Raw genomic sequence first — 21,853 nt, forward strand, 5'->3', positions numbered from 1 at the left:
GTCTGGCGGTTCCTCCGAAAACTGGGTACCTTACTTCCAGAAGATCCTGCTATACCACTCCTGGGCATATACCCAGAAGACTCCCCACCATGTAATAAGGATACATGTTCTACTATGTTCATAGCAGCCCTATTTGTAATTGCCAGATGCTGGAAAGAACCCAGGTATCCCTCAACAGAAGAGTGGATGCAAAAAATGTGGTATATCTACACAATGGAGTACTATTCAGCCATTAGAAACAATGAATTTATGAAATTCTTAGGCAAATGGATGGAGCTAGAGAATATCATACTAAGTGAGATAACCCAGACTCAAAAGGTGAATCATGGTATGCACTCACTAATAAGTGGATATTAACCTAGAAAACTGGAATACCCAAAACATAATCCACACATCAAATGAGGTACAAGAAGAAAGGAGGAGTGGCCCCTGGTTCTGGAAAGACTCAGTGAAACAGTATTCAGCAAAACCAGAACGGGGAAGTGGGAAGGGGTGGGTGGGAGGACAGGGGAAGAGAAGGGGGTTTGCGGGACTTTCGGGGAGTGGGGGGGCTAGAAAAGGGGAAATCATTTGAAATGTAAATAAATTATATCGAATAAAAAAAAAAAGAAAAAAAAGAAAAAAAAAAAAAGAAAGAAAGAGGCTGCAGGAGAACAAAGGTCTTCCTGAACCAGACCAGAAGGCACTCAGGGAGTGGCTGGCTCTAGGGGGCTAGGTGTCCGCTCACACTTGGATGGAGCCCATAACCACAGCATACGATTCTGATTTTGAGTGCTCACACACACGCAGGGACTTCAAGTCTCCACCAGGTATTTTAGGTTGAAAGACCCAGACTCTGCTACTCCTTAGCCTGGCCAGGGAGCCCTCACTCTCCTCTGGGAACTAGGCAACATGGAATTGCTGGTTCCATGACATCTACTGAAAGTAAAGGATCCTGGGAAGAAAGGCTAAGGTCTTTGTTGTCTAAATAAAGGAACCCTTTACCCAGATCCAAACCAGGCACAATCTTATGCTGGGTTGCCTTTAAGTGTGCACAGGACTTCCCACACCGTGCTGTCTGCTGAGTGTGCATAGACGTTGTGCTGAGCTGTGGGTTGAGAGTGCATGCTATCTCCCTGGGCTGTGTGGTAAGAGTGCACAAGAGTCTTCTGAGATGGGCTGTCTGGTGAGTGTGTGTGGAGTTCCCCTGGGGGTTGAATGTGCACAGGCCCTTCTTCCCGAGCACAACTGGTATCAGCTCACCAGTTGCTAATAGAGACCCTACTCCCAAGTCTTAGCCTTGGCTTTGCTTAGGAGACCCCAGCAGGGTCTTTGCAAAACCTAAGACCTGGCCTTATCTCAGACATTTGATTCTAAGTCTCTAGAGTGAGCCTAACCCGGGAGTTTCTGGAACTCTGCCGGACACTATCAGGTCATCCAGGCAGGTGTCCGTTGAGTGGCATGACGTGGCTGAACAGGGTTCAGGGCATGTCTCTCCCCTCTAGTCTTCCATTGCTTTCAAGTCCCAAGTTAAATGTTTGTGGAAACCAAGCCTACGTTCAATAAATAGAGTAACGTTTTCCCAAAAGAACCTATAGCTTGGACTTTACATAACTTTCCTAAGCAAAGTTTAAAGGTTCCAGTACAAAACTTCCCCCAAATCAAGAGCTGGACAGAGTCCTTTGTAAACAGATATTGCAACATTTGGAAAAGTCAACAAAAACAACACTTGGTTTCCTAGAACCATAGCAGCCGAGAGTGAGCTGGGGTCTGAGAGCAGAGCTGACCTCAGCAGCTGCAGCTGGGACAGTGGTGAGGACACTGGGGAACACCTTCTCTGTAGCCTGGGCCAGCAGTGGGGACCACAGTTTCACCTGCCTCTGGGGATGGACTTTGTGGCTGTCCTTAAGAACAGGAACTCCCAGGGCTCCAACAACCCCAGGACAAGGTCAGCATCCACACAGGTCCCTGAATCAATAGAAAGACAAGCATGATATTCTGTGTGGGTGTGGGGTCAGCCCATGGGGACCCTGAGCAGATGGAGAGAAGGCTCAGCAGTGAAGAGTGCTGACTGTTCTGCCAGAGGTCCTGGGTTCCCAGCACCCACGTGGTGGCTCGCAACTGTCTGTAACTCCAGCTCCAGGGGACCCAACTCCTTTACTCAGACATACATGCAAGAAAAACAGACACACATGCAGGAAAATCACTAATACACACAAAATAAAAATAAATAAATAAATAATTTCAAAAGATGATATTTAAAAGGTCAGTTCACTCAAGAACACTTTCATGTTATGCATATTTTACCACAATAAACATTAAGATAAAAAAAAATCACCGATAATTTCAAAACAAGCAGAAAATCCATCACCTAGATACTGAGTATCAGGTCTGGGAAGGTTAATCCTGGATTTACTGAGGCATCTCCCCTTGGGGCTCTGAGAGTTGGGACCCAGGATCTCTGTGGTACTGGCAATGTGGGATCTGGGGGGCTGGTGATGGGGACCAGGTTCCCTGGGGTGCTAGCGATGGGGACCCAGGCTCCTCAGGTGTTAGTGATGAGCATGCAGATCGCAGGGCAGATGGCGGTGGTTTCTAAACTGATACAGAAAGAAGCAGAGTCCTCACTTGGCTCTTCTCCTAAGAACACTTTCGATTCCAGAAATAAGACCTGGAGAACTTCAGGTGGCTGAGAAGCACCTTAAGAAATGTTCAACGTCATCAGTCATTAGGGAAATGCAAATCAAAACAACCCTGAGATTTCACCTCACACCAGTCAGAATGGCTAAGATTAAAAACCCAGGAGACAGCAAGTGTTGGCAAGGATGTGGAGAAAGAGAAACACTCCTCCACTGCTGGTGGGGTTGCAAGTTGGTACAACCACTTTGGAAATCAGTCTGGCGGTTCCTCAGAAAACTGGGCACCTCACTTCCAGAGGACCATGTTATACCACTCCTGGGCATATATCCAGAGGATTCCCCTGTGTGCAATAAGGATACATGCTCCACTATGTTCATAGCAGCCCTATTTATAATAGCCAGAACCTGGAAAGAACCCAGGTATCCCTCAATGGAGGAATGGATACAGAAAATGTGGTATATTTACACAATGGAGTACTATTCCAGAAAATGCGGTATATTTACACAATGGTGTACTATTCGGCCATTAGAAACAATGAACTCATGAAATTCTTAGACAAACTGATGGAGCTGGAGAACATCATCCTCAGTGAGGTAACCTAGTCTCAAAAGATCACTCATGGTTTGCACTCACTGATAAGCAGATATTAGCCTAGAAACTTGGAATACCCAAGACATAATCCACATATCAAATGATGTCTAAGAAGAAGGAAGGGGTGGCCCCTGGTTCTGGAAAGGCTCAGTGCAGCAGTATAGGGGAATACCAGAACAGGGAAGTGGGAAGGGGTGGATGGGGGAACAGGGGAAGGGAAGAGGGCTTATGGGACTTTCAGGGAGGGGGGAGCCAGGAAAGGGGAAATCATTTGAAATGTAAATAAAGAATATATCAAATTAAAAAAGAAAAGACCTAGTGTAGAGCCAGGGGAGGGTTGAACCCCCAAACAGACAGGAACCAATCTGACACAACTCACAGCAGGGTCTTTATTGTATTGGAGCTTGGGTGTCCCAGCATATTGCCACCATGCAGGATGGTTGGGGGGGAGAGCCCTGAATATCTCCTGGGGCAAAGCTTTACGTAAGGAGCTAGCAGGGGAGAGGTGAGGATGCAAGCTTCTAATTGGGAAGTTACGATGGCCTTTAGCATAATTGGCTGGTACCGGGAGTCATATCATAAGCTTAATTTCTGCTCCCCTCTACATTGGGGGTCATGAGGCAGGGGGTGGGCTTGTAACCTGGGGTGCAGGTTTCTTGGGGGAATAACCTGTAGACACTGGTCTTGTTGATGGTGTAATCTGGAGACATGGGTCTTGTTAGGGATTAGCCTAGAGACTTTGGGGCTGGGGCGACTTGGAAACTAAAGCTAGGTATCAGCCTGTAAGTTTATCCATGTTCAAACTTAGATCAGGTTCTCTGAAATGGGGTCTGAATTTAAAATATTTGGCCTCTCCCTAGCAAATGGCAGAAGGACAAAAGACTTCGCTCCCGGAGGGTGGCTTCCCCAGAGTCCATGACCTTCCCGGTGCTGAGGGACATGAGCCCCAGGTGTCTTCAGTGTTTTTATATCCTGGATGGTTCAGGCAAGCTGATTCTAGGGTGGACATGCTGCCCACAGCCCTCTGGCCAGCCCATGCCTAGAGAGTGGGTGAGCAGGAGGTCAGAAACAGAGCGGGGCTCAGCATCCCTCCTCAGAGCGAGGAGGGCAACATCCTCTGGGAATTTGCTACCCTTGCCCGGGCCTCAATCTCATCTAAAGAATTTACTTAAAGTGGTCCTGGGTGGGGAGGGGGGAAACAAAGAACAAAATCTTTCAGAAAAGAAACATGATCCAGGTGACATTTACACAGAACTGTCAGAAATAGCTGAGGCCAGAGACAAAAAGTTTAAGGCCTGTGATGGCCCTTCTTGGCGTCAGTGACTCTGTCTGAAATAAACTGAGACCTGAGTGGCTGGGCACACCTGTGAGGTGCTTTTTTCTTGATTGAATCTTTTGAGGGGGAAGACCCACTTTTAATCCAGGCCTGCTCCCTTTGCTGCTTACCCTCACCCTGGCTGGCGTGTCAGGTCCTCTACTGGAATTCCTACTCCTTCAGGATTCTGGTGTATCCTGAGACATCCAGCCTTGTATACTGAACAACTACTGGATCCTGGATACCAGACTAAAGACAGCCATTAACAGACTAGAAGGACCGAAACCTGTAAGCTACACACACACACACACACACACTAGGATAAAAAGAGCATTTAAAAAGCCAAAGAAAAAGCACAAGAAGCATGCACACAGATGCAGAGGCACACACAGAGACGCCATAAAACCACAAAATCTGGGCTGGAGAGATGGCTCAGCAGTTAAGAGCATTGACTGTTCTTCCAAAGGTTCTGAGTTCAAATCCCAGCAACCACATGGTGGCTTACAGCTGCCTGTAATGGGATCTGATGCCCTCTTCTGGAATGTCTGAAAACAGCTACTGTGTAGTAATATAATAAATAAATAAATCTTTTTTAAAAACCCACAAAATCTGAAGCTATAATGTATAAACAGAAGACCTGTAAGGTAAGATGCCCAGATGAAGCATTGTGAGACAAAAAAATATATATCAACAAACAAACAAACAAACCCTGAAAAAATACCGTTGATCTCGGTTGTGTGTGTGTGTGTGTGTGTGTGTGTGTTGGCCACATGCTGGGCGTGGAACCTGACTTAAAGTGTGATTTGTATACCCAGTGGGACTCTATTGGGGCAAACTAAATTTTCCTTTGAGAGTGCTTGCCAACTGGAGATAACTTCTGGGCTCCTGGAGGGACTGTGTCTACCTCCCCTCCCAGCCCTGGGAGCCATCTGGCTTAGGGCATGGATCCCCACAGACAGATCTCTCCGGCCTTTCCCTAGGAGGCACAGAGACCTCCAGACTGCTGAATGTCACCTGCTTGATCCTTAGCTCACTCACTAAAGATACAGTTTCTCAGCCAACTTTCAAAAAACTCCATATTGTGTGTATTGAGCGAGGATAGGCTGCCGCTCTGTCTCCTTCACTCTCTGCTTTAATAAACAACTGTGTTTGTAGGTGTCATTAGATTTTTGCCCCTGTGAGTGTCCTTCAGGCACCAGTCGCACTGATATAAGGACCCATTTGCTCAGGAGACTTCCATCTCTTCCTTCTCGGGGTCCCTGCGAGTCTGGCTCCAGACGCCAGCTGGCTTCCCCCACCCCCCCCCACTCCCCCCCCACCTCCCACTCCCCCCACCCCCCTACTCCCCCCCCACCCCCTTATCCCCCCACCTCCCCACCCCTTCATCCCCCCTCCCCCCCCTCCCACCCCCCCCCACCCCCCCCACCCCCCCCACCCCCCCCGTGTGTCTCAGATGGGCAGTGCATGCTCGCTCACGGAGGCCTCTCGCCTGCCTGCCGGCTCTGCCTGCCCGCTGTCTTCATCGTGGAACACTGCACTATCACATTCCCTTCTCTGTTACTTCTCCGTGACCCTCCTCTGTACGACTGCACATTCCCTGCAGGCGCTGACCTCCTGCCGGCTCACTGCTGTGGCCGGACCCAGGAAGGCGCCTTGCAGGGAAAGGAGCCCGCAGCCCACCGGTGCAGAGGCCCCTCCATGGCCACCTCTCCCTAACGGTAAATGCAGGTGAGGGGGAGCGTGATGAGAGAGCGCCTCCTCAAGCCTCTGGGTCCATGCGCCATCTAGACCAGCCTCCGTGTGTTCTCAGGCACATACCGACCTCAGTGCTTCCCCGGGCCCTGGACTTTGGCTCCTTGCAGACTTTGCCCTGCCTGGGCCGCTCGGGCTCTGGGTCAGCATGGCTGCTGGCTGCATCTTGCTCCTCCGGGGCTTCTTCCTTACCCTCGCCCTGCACCAGGTGGAGCTTTCAGGTAGGCATTTGCCATTTCATTCTTTTAAAAATGTTCTCGCCTTTTCCTATCGATTTATTTATTCACTTTACAACCTGATTGCTCCCCCCCCCCCATTCCTCCGGGTTCCCCCCCTCACACAGCCCCTCCCCTACCCCTCCTCTCCTCTGCAAAGGGGGAGGGCCCCCTGGGTACCAACCCACCCTGGCACATCAAGTAACTGAAGGGTAAAACATTTTCTTAAGGCAGAGTGTTATTCAGCTCAAGCTGGTGCGGGTAAGGCTACATAGCAAGGCTATCTTCAGCTCTTGGCAATCCTCCTGCCTCAGTTCCCTACATGCTAGAACCACAGGAATGAATCACCAGACCTAGCCGTCTCTTGGTACTCAATGGTTATAGAGAGGATCCTATCTCTAGGAGCCTGAGAGGACAAGCCGTGTTCTCCCTCCCCCTCCTAAGAGTCAGTGTGGTAACAGCTGCCGAGAGGAGCAGAGACCTACTGGGCCAAGTACAGCCTAAGTTGTGCGCCAGGCTGGGCACCTCAGCCAGAGCTGGGCTGCAACCCGCCCGTGTACATGTCAGGTGTTGTTTTTCTCTGTTTTTGGGTGGGTTTTTTTTTTTTTTGAGTGGTTTTTAAATTATTTTTTAACTGGATATTTTATTTATTTATATTTCAAATGTTATCCCCTTTCTGGTTTCCCCTCTGCAAAACCTCTATCCCATCCCCCCTCCCCCTGCTTCTATGAGGGTGTTCCCACACCCACCCACTCCCTCGTCACCACCCTAGCATTCCTCTATACTGGGGCATCCAGCCTTCACAGGACCAAGGGCCTCCCCTCCCACTGATGCCAGACAAGGCCCCTTCATCTCCTTCCATCCTCCCCCTAACTCCTCCACTGGGGTCCCTATGCTCAGTCATGTCGGGTGTTCTTATTCTGGGCCAGAAGACTGCAGGACAGCCAGCCTGAGCCGGGATCCACATTGATCTTTCCATCCTGGAGTGTCTACGCCTCCCAGCCTCTCTGAGTCTCCCCAGGGCCTTCTGGGTGTGGCTCCGGGCCACTGACCTCACTCTCTGACTTCTGCTCTCCCTCCATCTATGCCTGACACTCCTGTGGAAAGGTTTGTTCAACGCAAGCTCCCTGTGAAGGGGGAGCCTACACCGGCAAGCTCTGTCTGCCTCCTCTCCGCACTCACCTGAGCCTGAGCACAAAGGTGCTCAGAAAACCACAGTTGTCAGCTTGAGCTGAGCTTTGTGACCCGGATGTACACGACTCAGCCAAATGGGGCTACTTGGTACCTTGCACAGCGGGGGTGGGGGGGCGTGGATAACCAGAAAGCTTGCTTTTGACAGTGACTGTGAGCTACGTAAGGCACCACTGTCCCTGGGATGGACAAAACCTTGCAGCCACATCAATGCCAAGCTATGTGCATCTTCCCCAGCCTGTCCTCACAGTGGCAGTACGGGGAGGAGGAGCTCAGAGCCCAATTCTAGCCTATGAATGTGCAGGAAGGAAAACCATGACTCTGAGCTGTGGCTGAGGGGGCAGCTCAGCCTACCCTAGTGCACCCATCCTCAGAGCTGTCTGCCTCAGTCTGCCTGTCCAGGACTCCTTCCTGCTGTGGAGAAGCCACCCAAACCCTGCACTCCTGTAGTTCTGGTTGATACGTGGATACCTTCCACTCTCCATGAAGCACTTACCTGCTGTGTGTCTGTCCACGGGTGTTGCATTCTGCGTGGACACTCACCTACTGTGGCTGGCAGTGCATGGCTTCTCTGAGTGGGAACCTCGATCCCTAAAATGCCAATGTGTCCGCCTGAAACTCCCAAGGGCCATCCACTCACCCAACAAGGGAAAGGACATACCCAGCCAGGGCGTGAGGATGCGCAGAGCAGGCCCAGCTGACCAGTGAGGATGCGAGCGCCTGGCTGAGGGCCTGTGTGGGAGACGGCTGCTGCTCACACAGTTCTTCCTCTCTGCAGTGTTTCTTCCAGCCTCGAAGGCAAACCGTGTTCTGCCGAGATGGAGACGGGCCAGTTCTTACCTCCTGGAAGAACTCTTCCAGGGAAACTTGGAAAAGGAATGCTACGAGGAAATCTGCAATTACGAAGAGGCAAGAGAAGTGTTTGAAAATGATGCCGGCACGGTACGAAAACTCTCGCTCTCGGCGCCTGCGTGCTTTCTAACTGCTCTGGCACAGCTGCCTCGGGATTGGTTAGTCCATTTTCTTATGGTGAGGTTGGCGCAAGCCTGACCTCACAGATGAGAAGCCAGACCTAGAGATGGCAGCAAACTGGCCTCAGCAGCAGGTGAGGACCCCACTCTAGACTCCCTTCTGGTCAGGCCGCCTAGCTGAGGAGACCTGCCCATCACACCACAACCAAAGCACCATTCTCTGCCGCTTGCACTTGCCAGGAGAATTTTAGAAAGACAAAACTTAGCCAGGCAGTGGTGGCGCATGCTATTATGCCAGCACTTGGGAGGCAGAGGCAGGCGGATTTCTGAGTTCGAGGCCAGCCTGGTCTACAGAGTGAGTTCTAGGACAGCCAGGGCTACACAGAGAAACCTTGTCTTGAAAAACAAACAAAAGAAGAAGAAGAAGAAAACTCACACATGCATATATATGCTAAACAATCAGGTAAGAGTTCGACATTTTTAATTATTCTCAAGTTCTGCCACAGGCAGGAAGAAGGAGCCAACCCTTAGGGCACAGTGGCTATTTTCATGTAAATACTTCAGAATATGAGTTGTAAAATATTTAATAACAATTTCCTAGGCTGGGGTGTGGTACATTGGTGGAGTGCTTGTCCTGTGTGAAGTCCTGGGTCAGCCCCCAGGGCGGCAATAGTTTCACATGTAAATGTAGCAATAATGTAGCAATATTTAAAACTGGTTGTGAATAAAACATAGACCTCTTGACTATAGAGTGTTTAAATATATTTTTTTTGGATTTGTTTTTTTTTTTTTTTTTTTTTTCTGAGACAGGGTTTCTCTGTGTAGCCCTGGCTGTCCTGGAACTCACTCTGTAGACCAGGCTGTCCTGGAACTCAGGAATCCACCTGCCTCTGCCTCCCAAAGTGCTGGGATTACAGGCGTGCGCCACCACCGCCCAGCAATTATAGCTTCCTAAAGACTGATGGGCTACAGAGGATCCGTCTCACATTTAGAGAAAGCAATGAAAGATTTTAAAGTAGCCCATTCTAACTTTAAATTTGTGAGGGGAACAGCAGTTGTGACATCATCCACACATCATTAGGAAGTGTGGTTTGGGGACACACCACAAGTCTGAGCAGCAAATTTGGATGAGGCCTTCACTCCAGCCTCCCCCACGAGCCTTTACAAAGAGAGGGGTCCAGGTTTCAGACAGTTGCCACACATTTCTGTAGAGTGAGGTGGACAGAGTCTGGGAAGGAGGCGCAATGTAGCTCACACACACCACCCCCTCCCTGTGAGGCTTGGTAAGTAACCTGGCATAGACTAGTCCAAGAGTTCCACAATGTCTGGAAGAGTGAGTAAAATCCATGCGTTCTCACCATGGGAGACTGAGTCCAGAGAGACCTGGGGTAACATTCTTACCTTTTGCCTCCACAGGATGAGTTCTGGAGACAGTACAGGGGTGAGTGCCTGTGTTCCCAGCTCTCTGGCCTGTGTTTCGCCCTCTTCTGCTCTGAGATGGGTCTCCACTGGGGCCCATGGATTCATAGTCCAGGCCTCTGGCTCCTGGGAGGGATGTCTGTCAGGGAGGGGCATTGGTCCTAAGTCTCTGCTCAGCAGGACCACAAGGAGGCCTCTGGCTTCAGTGTGTTGATGTCTGCAGCTTCCCAGGCAGCTGGGGCTCAGGATCCCGCTCCACACCTCTTAGTTTGTCCAACTTCTGGGAAGGAGCACGCCATAGGCCAGAAGTTGCTGGGTCAGACTGGCACGGAACAGTGGCTGTAACCCAGATGTTTGTCTTGGGCTCTGCTCTGCAGGTTCTCCTCAGGAGATGCATGGGTGGGGTGGGTGTCAGCAGAAATAGATGTAAAGCTAAATAGAGAGTGCAGGGCGAGTGACCTCAAGGACACTTTGAAATGAGTAGAAGATGGGGTGTGTGACAATAATGTCAAGAGACGCATAGGGGTCACATGACACCCAGCAGGACAGGAGGCACCTGGAACGTGGCCCCCTCTGCCCTGGAGCAAGCTGAGGGTCCTGGCTCAAGGAGCCCACAGTGCAGGCTCAGAGGCTCTTCTCCCACAGATGGCTCTCCGTGCGTCTCCCAGCCCTGCCTCAACAACGGGACGTGTGAGGACCACATCCGCAGCTACAGCTGCACGTGCTCCCCTGGCTACGAGGGCAAGACCTGTGCAATGGGTAAGGCTCCGCCCACTCCCACTCCCACTCCACAGCGGGCCTTGTCGGAAGTCACAGAAGCTCACTCAGGCACAGGAGGGTGGCTCCTTATCTCAGGGGGGCTCCTTGGTTCCCCTATTCTGTCCCCACTCCAGAAATCATGCCACAGGTGCTGATTGCATCCTGTGACCCACTGTCTGGCCCCAGCACTGTTGACATTTTCATAGCCTGGGGTCTCCTCTCCTTCTCTTTCCCGGCCATTCCAAGAAATCCATAATTAGCATCCAAGTTGAACGGGCAGTACACAAATGTCTCTGACTCCAGATAGAGAGAAAGCAAAGCAAAACTTCATAAGTCAATAGTCTTTTTTTTTTTCTTTTTAAGTTCTAAGAATTGATTTTAGGGTCCCATATTTTCAGGCAAACACCCTTCCACTGAGCAACATCTCCAGACCTTTTAACTTTCTTTTATGATCAGGGTCTGAGTAAATTTCCCAGACTGGCCTTGACCTTGCTATGAATGGGGCTAGAAAGATGGCTCAGAGGTTAAGAGGGCTGCCTGCTCTTCCAGGTTGATTCCCAGCACCCACATGGATGCTACTTCAGTCCCAGGGGGAATCCAATACCTCCTTCTGACCTCTGTGGGCACTGCACACATATGGTATATACACACATATATACATATATACACATATACACATACACACATACACACATACACATATACGTATGCAAACACCCATATACGTAAAAGATAAAATAAAAATAAAGCAATTTGCTATGTAGTCTAGGCAGGCTTTGAACTAATTAACCTCCCTCAGACTTCAAAGTAGGTATGATGAATAGCATCAGGCCTAAGAACAGTCCCTAAATACCCATGCAAATGACCTCATGGGGCCAAGGGAATGGATTCCTGATAATTGGAATTGGCTACAGGAATAAATGCAGGTAACTCTTCCTGTGTCTCTGGTAGCCCAGAGCCAGCTCTGTGGAGAAAAGGTTCTTTGCCCAGCTCTTCTCCCCCAACTCCAGATTCCCAGGCCATAATGTCCCTGGCGATGCTTTGGGTGTGTTGCATCTAGACTGTGCCGTGGGAACTCAGCCCCACCTCAGCTGCTCAGCCATCTGTCCTGGGCTCTGTTCCATTTCTGTTCTTTTAAGGAACAATCCAAAGGCAGCAGCTGCTGGTTGGGGAAGGAAACAACTGGGAATGTAGATGCTAGCGCAGTGGAAGACGTCCATGTGTGGCCCCCTCCTCAGGCAAACATAGGTGCACCTCACTGCATCTCCATGAGCTCTCCCCTGGGGCACTTGAGTGTGGGAAGCTTTCTATGAGGACTGGAGAGAAAGAGGATTGTAGATGTATTACCATATTTATATTTCCCTTGTACACATAACATACAAGCCACGCCAGGGCTGGTGAGCAGACCCACGCACAGGTAAACAGCGATCAACTGTCACAGCAGCAAAGCCTTCCCTTTAGCTTCCCTCGAAGTTCTCCTTCCCTTTCAGCTAAAAATGAATGTCACCCAGAGAGGACGGATGGATGCCAGCATTTCTGCCACCCAGGGCAGTCATCCTATGTGTGCAGTTGTGCAAAGGGCTACAAACTGGGCAAGGACCACAGATCGTGCAGTCCAAGTGGTGAGTTCTCACAGAGGTAGGCAGTGACCCTCCACCCCGCCTTCCTCCCGCCACCATGCCGAGGGGCTGAAGTTAGTTAGCTGCAGTTGCTGACTCCAGGTTCTGGCCTTCACGCTGGAGCACCCGGAAGTGCTCTGTGTCAGAAGGCCCCTTACTCTGCCATCCACAACTGCCCCCTAAGTAACCCAAGAACAGGCAGGTCAGCCTCACCTTACTCCCCATGGACCAATGACCTGAGTCTGCCAGCGTTCAGATGTGACACTAGGCTAGTGTCACTGTGGACCCCGCATCTGCTCAGAGGATACCACTGATTTTCTCCCCATGCGCCGCCACAAACGAAGACAAATGTGCATGCGGGGTCCTGACTTCCGAGCACATCAGGATGACAAAAACCTTCCAGAGTCCACCGAGCTTCCCCTGGCAGGTAGGCACACTGGGTAACAGCTTTTGCTTGTTACAATCTCTGTTCTGTTATTTCCATTTTCTTGACCAAAAGAGGTGACTGAGGGAATGAGGGAAAGCTCTTCCTGAGCACAAACTCGGCTCTCTGCATCATTTGCTCCCTAGAAGTGTGCGTTGGCTACATCCACCAGGATATGCCATGTGTCTGGCCAGTGGGCCGAGCATGGGGTGGGGGGTGGGGCGGCTATCTGGCACAGACCCTGGTGAACTCCCTGCCTGGATTCCAAGCTTCTGTTTCTGTTTGCTCTCTTTCTCTGTTGACTGACTTAGAATGTAAGCATTGGAGACCTGCTCACCTGACAGTTGCTCTTGAGAGGTGTCCTATGTAATTTGTCAACAATGTACAGGAGCCTCCCGGTTCCCCAGCTCCATGCCCCTCGCTGTAAGTCCCAGCTAGTTGGCCAGTAATTGAGTCCTTGCTCGCTCTGCTTTGTAAGTCTGCAACAGGAGCCCTGGTTGGTCCTTGTTCTGTGCTACCATTTTGGATTCGATTTTCCCATTTTTCCTCTGGTCGTGACTCTCAGTGGTACACTTTTTTTTTTTTTTTTTTTTTTTTTGAGACAGGGTTTCTCTGTGTAGCCCTGGCTGTCCTGGAACTCACTCTGTAGACCAGGCTGGCCTCAAACTCAGAAATCCGCCTGCCTCTGCCTCCCAAGTGCTGGGATCACAGGTGTGTGCCACCACGCCCGGCTCTACGAGGACTTGGCCCTCTGCTTCACTACCTGTCACGGAGCAGCCCACTCAAAGCCGGTACAGTGCTCGTGCGGGCAGTGATGAGGTTTCCAGTAGTCACACTAATATAAGGAAGAACAGATGAAAATAGCGTCAATATTTTTAGTTCAATCTAAATATATACTAAATATATGTAAATGTAAAATCAGATTTTTATTGTATTTTATTCATACATATACATACAAGCAACATCAAATGGATCCAGTAGTTGTGTGTGTATGTGTGTTGCAATAATAATTAAAGAGGAAGAAGACATGAACTTGAGAGGGAGTGGGGGAACACACACCTACTAAATCCATTTAGTGTTGCTCATGTACATGTGTTCAAGGCCGGCCCACTTGGGATGGAATAACTATCAGCTGGTTCCAGAAGAAAACGGATTCTCCCTCTGTTCTCATCCACTGGCGCTCTGCTTTTATGTAAGAGTGGGTGACTTGTGCAAATTCTCTGCCCAGTTAGCATGCCTTGTGTTGTCATTACACACTATTGTTTAAGCAATTACATTGTTGCTATTTCCTGGATGGAGTTTCCTTGTCATGTCTAGAATACCTTACCTCACAACAGGTAACCTAGTCCTCCGGATTTCATAATTCTTTCACTACCAGTCCTGAAATCCCCCTAAGTCTAAAGTATAGGGCTAGGGGTTGCACTGAAGATGTATCGAGTAGGTACGAGGACCCCACGGTCACCTGCTCTCTGTATTTGACCAGTTATGCACTTCAGAAGAGTCTCCCTCTGCTGCAGAAGGATCAAGAACTACGTTTATCAGACTGTGAATGGATGCAGCCAGGCCAGGGGTGCAGACAGTGTGAGCGTGTGCAGACAGTGTGGGTGTGTGCAGTGTGGGTGTGCAGATAGTGTGGGTGTGTGCAGTGTGGGTGTGTGCACAGTGTGGGTATGTGCAGACAGTGTGGGTGTGTACAGACAGTGTGGGTGTGTGCAGACAGTGTGGGTGTGCAGTGTGGGTGTGTGCAGACAGCGTGGGTGTGCACTGTGGGTGTGTGCAGACAGTGTGGGTGTGTGCAGTGTGGGTGTGTGCACAGTGTGGGTATGTGCAGACAGTGTGGGTGTGTGCAGACAGTGTGGGTGTGTGCAGACAGTGTGGGTGTGCAGTGTGGGTGTGTGCAGACAGCGTGGGTGTGTGCAGTGTGGGTGTGTGCACAGTGTGGGTATGTGCAGACAGTGTGGGTGTGTGCAGACAGTGTGGGTATGCAGACAGTATGGGTGTGCAGTGTGGGTGTGTGCAGTGTGGGTGTGTGCAGACACAGTGTGGGTGTGTGCAGACAGTGTGGATGTGCAGACAGTGTGGGTGTGCAGACAGTGTGGGTGTGCAGTATGAGTGTGTGCAGACAGCGTGGGTGTGTGCAGTGTGGGTGTGTGCACAGTGTGGGTATGTGCAGACACAGTGTGGGTGTGTGCAGACAGTATGGGTGTGTGTACACAGTGTGGGTGTGTGCAGACAGTGTGGGTATGTGGACACAGTGTGGGTATGTGCAGACAGTGTGGGTATGCAGACAGTATGGATGTGCAGTGTGGGTATGTGCAGTGTGGGTGTGTGCAGACACAGTGTGGGTGTGTGCAGACAGTGTGGGTGTGCAGACAGTGTGGGTGGGTGTGCAGACAGTGTGGGTGGGTGTGCAGACAGTGTGAGTGTGTGGACACAGTGGGTGTGTGTGTGCAGACAGTATGGGTGTGTGCAGACAGTGTGGGTGTGTTCAGACAGTGTGGGTGTGTGCAGACAGTGTGGGTGTGTGGACACAGTGGGTGGGTACGCTTCCAGGCTCCTCTCTGTCTTAAACTGAATCATGTCGATAGCCATCACCACGGTCAGTAATCTTTCCTTTTGCAGCATCTAATCTGGTGTTAATCCACAATCCGTACTCTATCCATCACCTACATTTTCTTTTTTAAAGATTTATTTATTTATTATGTATGTGAGTACACTGTTGCTATCTTCAGACACACCAGAAGAGGGCACTGAACCCCATTACAGATGGTTATGAGGCACCATATGAAAGCTGGGAACTGAACTCAGGATCTCTGCAAGATCAGTCAGTGCTCTTTTTTTTTTTTATTGATATATTTTTTATTTACATTTCAAATGATTTCCCCTTTTCTGGGTCCCCACTCCCCGCAAGTCCCATAAACCCTCTTCCCTCCCCCTATTCTTCCATCCACCCCTTCCCACTTCCCTGTTCTGGAATTCCTCTATACTCTTGCACTGAGTCTTTCCAGAACCAGGGGCCACTCCTCCATTCTTTTTGGACATCATTTAATATGTGGATTATGTCTTGGGTATTCAAAGTTTCTAGGCTAATATCCACTTATCAGTGAGTGCATGCCATGATTGATCTTTTGAGACTGGGTTACAGTCAGTGCTCTTAACCTCTGAACCAATTCTCCAGCCCCCGTCTAAATTTAACTTCTCTCTCTCTCTCTCTCTCTCTCTCTCTCTCTCTCTCTCTCTCTCTCTCTCTCTCTCTCTCTCTTCTGCTTAGTTATTTGGGTTTCTGGAATTGTAATCAGTGTTTTATCAGCCCTACATTGTGCTTACACCTAACAATTCATTCTGAGTCAGCCCAGCTGTCTTTTCTCCTCAGTATGGAACATGGATAACGTTTTTTTTTTTTTCCTGCCTGGTGACCACTAATGGGTTGCAGAACTTATCATCTACAGAGCTTGGTACTCTGTAAATATGTTTCAGTGATGCTCTGAACTGTGGAAAGATGCCTGGAAACAGCTTATGCAATCGTGCCTCACTCTTAGGTTTTTCTGGGGAAGGCCAGTGCAGCAGTTGGGCCAGTTGCTTCCCCGACAGAGACAAGACCCTGCTGTGTATACCGAATGCTTGGCTACAGTTTCAACTGGCTGGTGTAACCCATTACTTTGCATTCATGAGCCCAGAACTGTCCCCACTGACCCTTTGGAGTGAGCGTCCCTGGCCTTAAGTAATTTCTCTCCACACATCCGTGCATATGATGCCTGACAACCGGCGGAGCCTGCAGCTCCCCTGCGCCCTCTCCTTCAGGGTCCATCCTACAGCTGCTGCCACTGTGTCTCCTGGGATGCTCCACTCCCTTGCCACTCTGTGTGCTCCGCCTGAGTTACCCATCCTGCCCTGCACCATACAAAGTCGGGAGTCACAAAAGCCCTGGCCCCTGAAAGATCACCATTCCAGAGATCCTGAGTTCAATTCCCAGCAGCTACATGAGGGCTGTAGTGACCACCCTTCAATTCTGTCAGTTTCTCTTTTTCCAGAGGGAGGGAAACTCTAAGAGCCATGACTCTCCTTTGTCAGGAAGATCCTCTAACCTTGGCAGCAGTGTCAGAGACACCATGGAAGAGACAGTGGGATGTGGACACTGACTGTCCCTGGTGCCCTGGACACCCCCTCAGCTCTACACTTCCCTGATGCCACACCAGCTCACAGCGGCCATTTTCTTTTTTTAAAAAGGTCAGATTAACAAATTCCAGAGGAGAAGACTTCTGTGCTGGTGTGTTACTACAGGAAGACTTTGTGCTGACAACAGCAAAGTGTTCGTTACTGCACAGCAACATCAGTGTAAAAGCAAGTAAGTGTCTCTTCCACGAACTTTACAAGCTCTCATAAATAAAGCAATCCAACAGAGGAATGAAATGATTTTTTTCCTACTGGAAATGTTGTTTCTAAGACAATACACAAAACAGCATCAATAACACAGCGATAGCTGTAAACCACAAGCGTAGACAAACAGGACAAGTCTAGGAGCATGTGAACACAGCAGGCCAGTGCTGAGGATATTTTGCACGGGATGAATCCCAGCAGCAGAGCCACCGCCCGGACATGGAGGACTGGCTGAGGGCCAGAGGAGCTGGGTTTAAATTCCTCCTCCTAGAGGAGTAGAGTTCAAATCCTTCCTCCGTATCATCTCGGGCTGCCATCCTGCCTCATCTCAATTTTATCTGTAGTTTCATTCTCCATCCCTAAAATGCAATCATTTCTTCCTGTTGGAAAGTTCCTATAATCAGCTATGGATGTACTTAACAACAAATGCGAGCCTTGAAGTGAGTGTGTCTCACTGCCTATCCTTAAAAGCTTATGCAAACAAGCTGGTAGCTGAGACCCCCACCCCCCCTTCCTTTACGAGCCAAATGCTCAGAGAAGCCCTGGAAGGCGTGTTCAGATGGGCCTGAAGCCGTTCCTTTTCAGCATCTCCTGTTTTCTAAACCACTCCCTGGGCTGTCCTGTACTCCAGAATAAACATTTGGTTTTTTTAGAGGACAGTGTGAAGAGGCCAAGGAAACCGGTCGGCTCGGCCCACTCTGTGATCTCTACACAAGTCTGGGAAGAACACGGCCGCCAGGGTTTCACTGAGCAACCGGTTCCCCGTGGCTAGCTCATCCTTGAGAACAAAAACTTAAGCTGGCTGGTTGCTCATGGTTTCAGGTGCTGGCGAGAGGACCGGGATCAAGAGCACTCACGTGCACATGCGCTATGATGAGGAGTCCGGGGAGAACGACGTCGCACTGCTGGAGCTGGAGGAGCCCTTGCAGTGTCCCAGCTCAGGGCTCCCTGTCTGTGTCCCAGAGAAGGACTTTGCGGAGAACGTCCTCATCCCTGGAACGAAGGGTCTCCTCAGCGGCTGGATACTTAACGGCACGGACCTGGCTACCTCGCCAATGATGCTTCCAGTCACACGAGCGGATGGGGAGGAATGTGGACAGACCCTGAATGTGACCGTCACCACAAGGACGAGCTGCGAGAAGGGCAGTGCGCTGATGGGGCCTTGGCTGGAAGGAAGTGTGGTGACCCGTGAGCACAAGGGCACCTGGTTCCTCACAGGGATCCTAGGCTCGCCGCCACCACCAGGGCAATCGTGCATGTTCCTCCTCACCGCAGTCCAGAGATACTCCATGTGGTTTAAACAGATCATGAAGTAGCAGAAATCCAACATGGCTGACAGGCAGTCAAAATCCTGTCGCGGTTAGCACTGGAAGATGACCTCTTGTTCCTTAGAATGTTACATTTCTCTTTACTCTTGAGAATTTCATACACGTCCCATTTCCCTTCTCCAACTCCATTTATATTTCCCTCAACGTGTCCCCTCCCATGTGTCTTTTTTTTCTTCTGAGAATCCACTAAGTACAGTTAGCATTACCTGTGTGTATGGCGTGGGGCCATCCACTGGAGCACCCTCAACACCACACGGTTTTCCTTCCCCCAGCAGCTATCAACTGCCCACAGCTCCCCAGTGACAAGTGCAGCAGGGAGCACACCTCCATCTATGTCAGAATCTCCTCTGGCTTGATTTTGCGCAGTCTTGAACAGGTCACCACAGCTACTGAGTGTTCTGACCAGAAGGCGCGTTTGTCATCATTCCTCCCACTTCAGCTGTATGCTCTTCTCCGTTCTCTTTGACAGTTTTCCCCAAGCCTTGGTGGAGGTGGAGGTGTGGGTGTGAGAGAATGGGAGAGTTGGGGCCTGTCGATTAAGGACTGAGCCCCCGGCCCCTTACTCTCAACGCTTTGACTGATTATGCATCTTTGCATTAACTGCGGCCTATTATGAAGAGAAGCCTCTCTGGCCAAAGCTGAGCACAGTCCAACTCTATGAGTGTGAGCATAAATATTGAGAAGGTAATTTTTCACATGACCATTTAGCAAAATAACAGGAGCAGCTTCTACCTCAGCCCCGTGACCTCCCCGTGACCTCCCCAGTCACAAGCCTTTGGTCAAGACTCAGGCATGGAATCCCCGGAAAGCAGGCCTCAGAATCAACCAGAAAGCAGCTATTTGTCCCACAACAGTTCTGCCGCCATTGCACCCATGTGCACATCTTGCCTGGCATGTCAGAATTGTGGATGAGGATCCAGCACTGGGTAAGACCGTTGTTGCCTTTGCTGTTCCTGTAGCTAGCACAGGCCTTCCAGCCTTATGCGACCTAGCCAGCAAGGATTTTCCTTGGTAACTTTTATCCAAAGAGAGGCCTTAAAGGGGAAAAAATAGGATTTGTGAAATAAAATCAGTGTCAGTTGTAAATCAGCTGAGGTACTGAGTGGAGGCTGAGTGGAGAGAGGCTGTGAACACACGCGATTGTGTCACAGTTGGTCTGTCGCACACTGTAACAGACATCTCTGGAACATAGGTGTCTCAGAGATGCCAGTGAGACCAAAGGGTAGCCCCATTCTGATTCTGCTAGGGAGAGGAGAGCAGGTTTAACACCGGAAGAGGGCCCTGGACCTCCTGGCAAAGCTGTACCTAGACACACTAGGTGAAGAAGGCCCTCAGCGGATTTCAGGAGTGCTGGAGCCTCTCAGCTCAGCCCTGGGTCAGTGAGGCTGTGCTTACACAAGATCTTAGTTTCCTGTGCCTTGGCACCCTTGTCTCTAAGAGGAATAGTTAAGTGTGGCTATGATGACATTCAAAAAGGGGAGGAGAGGGGGGCTGGAGAGATGGCTCAGTGGTTAAGAGACTGATCTTCCCAAGGTCCTGAGTTCAAATCCCAGCAACCGCATGGTGGCTCACAATCATCCGTAATGAGATCTGCTGCCCTCTTCTGGGGTGTCTGAAGGCAGTTACAGTGTACTTACATATAAAAAAATAAATTAAAAAAAAGGGCAGGGGTGGGGTGGGGGGTGGGAAAGGCAGCAAAGGGAGCCCCAAGTCTGAAGACAAACTGGGCTGCAGAGTTAGGCACTGTCTCAAAAGAACAATAAGGAGCCAATCCAGTGTACCCTTAGGCAATGGTTAAGTGTAAGTATTTGATGTTGATGCAAACTAGCCACAATAATGTATGGATCTGTATGTCCACACACAGGACACCAGAGACAGCATGCAAGCACACATTGTGGAGAGACAGCACACACTGGGGAGACAGCACACAAGCACACACTGTGGAGACAGCACACAAGCACACACTGTGGAGACAGCACACAAGCACACACTGTGGACAGGTTGCTTCTTTAACTTCCAAGTTCAACTATCCATCACTTCTATCAGGTTCTGACTTGGGATGCCACTGTTTAATAAATTACCTGGATCAGCCTGAAAAGTTGGTTCTGTTGCTTCTAAACTCAGAAATATGGGATCCTGGACACTCCCAGCAACCCTAATATTTGAACTGTTACAAAGATAGCACGTTATAGGGCCGGCGCTTCACGGTAGCTCTGCAGGTGTAATACCGTAGACTCGCACACAGAGGACACAGGAGGGAAGGCTCGGCTGTGGTGGAGATCAACAGCTCCACCAGCCTGGAGCACACACTCAATGCCAGACACTTCTCTGCACATCGTGGTGACCTGGGACACGGCAAAGGCAATGTTCTCAGTGGAAAGTGGTACAATTCCTAACACAGGCACCACCTCCCTTGGCCCTGTTCTGGAACCCAGCTTCAGCTGCTGGAGATGGCCACATGGAGAATTCAAGCTGTCCACACACATCCCACTGAGCCAGCGTGCCCAAGCCCGCAATCACAGGAGTGAGCCACCTTCTAACCCCAGGACCATATTTCCCATCACATGGAGCAGTCGCCAAAGGCCACAAAGCCCTGTCCAGGCAAAGATTTGGGCAAAGTCAGGATGTCGGTGCCTCACAGCACAGTGATAGGTGATTTTGCCATCCTGCAGGAGGACGCTGCGAAAGGGGAAGTCCTGCCCCACCTCACCCCATGGGGACCATGTAAGCTCCCCTCAGCGCATCTGCACAAGGAATGGCTTCTGACTACAGCCCTGAAGAGATTAACAGAGAGTTAGCCTTCCCTCCTTACAGCGCCGCAGAGACTCACAGAGAGTTAGCCTTCCCTCCTTACAGCGCCGCAGAGACTCACAGAGAGTTAGCCTTCCCTCCTTACAGCACTTCTCATAAACTGGGACAAGCCACCACACGTGGGCACCTGTAATCCCAGGCACTTGGTCTGGGGACAGAGGCGAGAGAGCAGCATGAGGAAGCACTGTCTACAGAGAGCTCCAGACCAGCCAGGCTGTATAGAGAGACCCTACCTCAGACAGACGGACGGATGATGGATGGACAAATTAACAAAATAAACGCACAGAGGAAATGCACCCTCTTAAGAAGCTGGAGCATTAGGGGCTGGAGAGAGAGCTCAGTAGTAAAGAGCACTGGCTGCTCTTCCAGAGGACCTGGGTTCAATTCCCAGCATCCACAGCTACCTGTAACTCTAAGGATCTCATTCCCTCAACCAGACATACATGCAGACAAAACACGAAT

The 21,853-nt window shown here is 50.2% G+C and overlaps 1 protein-coding gene across 1 annotated transcript; it reads left to right on the forward strand.

The window, feature by feature from the left end:
- The first annotated feature begins 6,413 nt into the window (after positions 1 to 6,413).
- Positions 6,414 to 18,695, forward strand: Proz (protein Z, vitamin K dependent plasma glycoprotein). Its single transcript, XM_052162433.1, has 8 exons — positions 6,414 to 6,498; positions 8,462 to 8,625; positions 10,071 to 10,095; positions 10,719 to 10,832; positions 12,323 to 12,454; positions 12,796 to 12,878; positions 17,103 to 17,220; positions 18,075 to 18,695. Exons 1-8 carry the CDS (start codon positions 6,426 to 6,428, stop codon positions 18,566 to 18,568), a joined length of 1,203 nt encoding a protein of 400 aa, XP_052018393.1. The 5' UTR covers positions 6,414 to 6,425; the 3' UTR covers positions 18,569 to 18,695.
- Positions 18,696 to 21,853: the final 3,158 nt, after the last annotated feature.

Source organism: Apodemus sylvaticus, chromosome 18 (assembly GCF_947179515.1).
Source record: "Apodemus sylvaticus chromosome 18, mApoSyl1.1, whole genome shotgun sequence".
NCBI classification, from domain to species: domain Eukaryota; kingdom Metazoa; phylum Chordata; class Mammalia; order Rodentia; family Muridae; genus Apodemus; species Apodemus sylvaticus.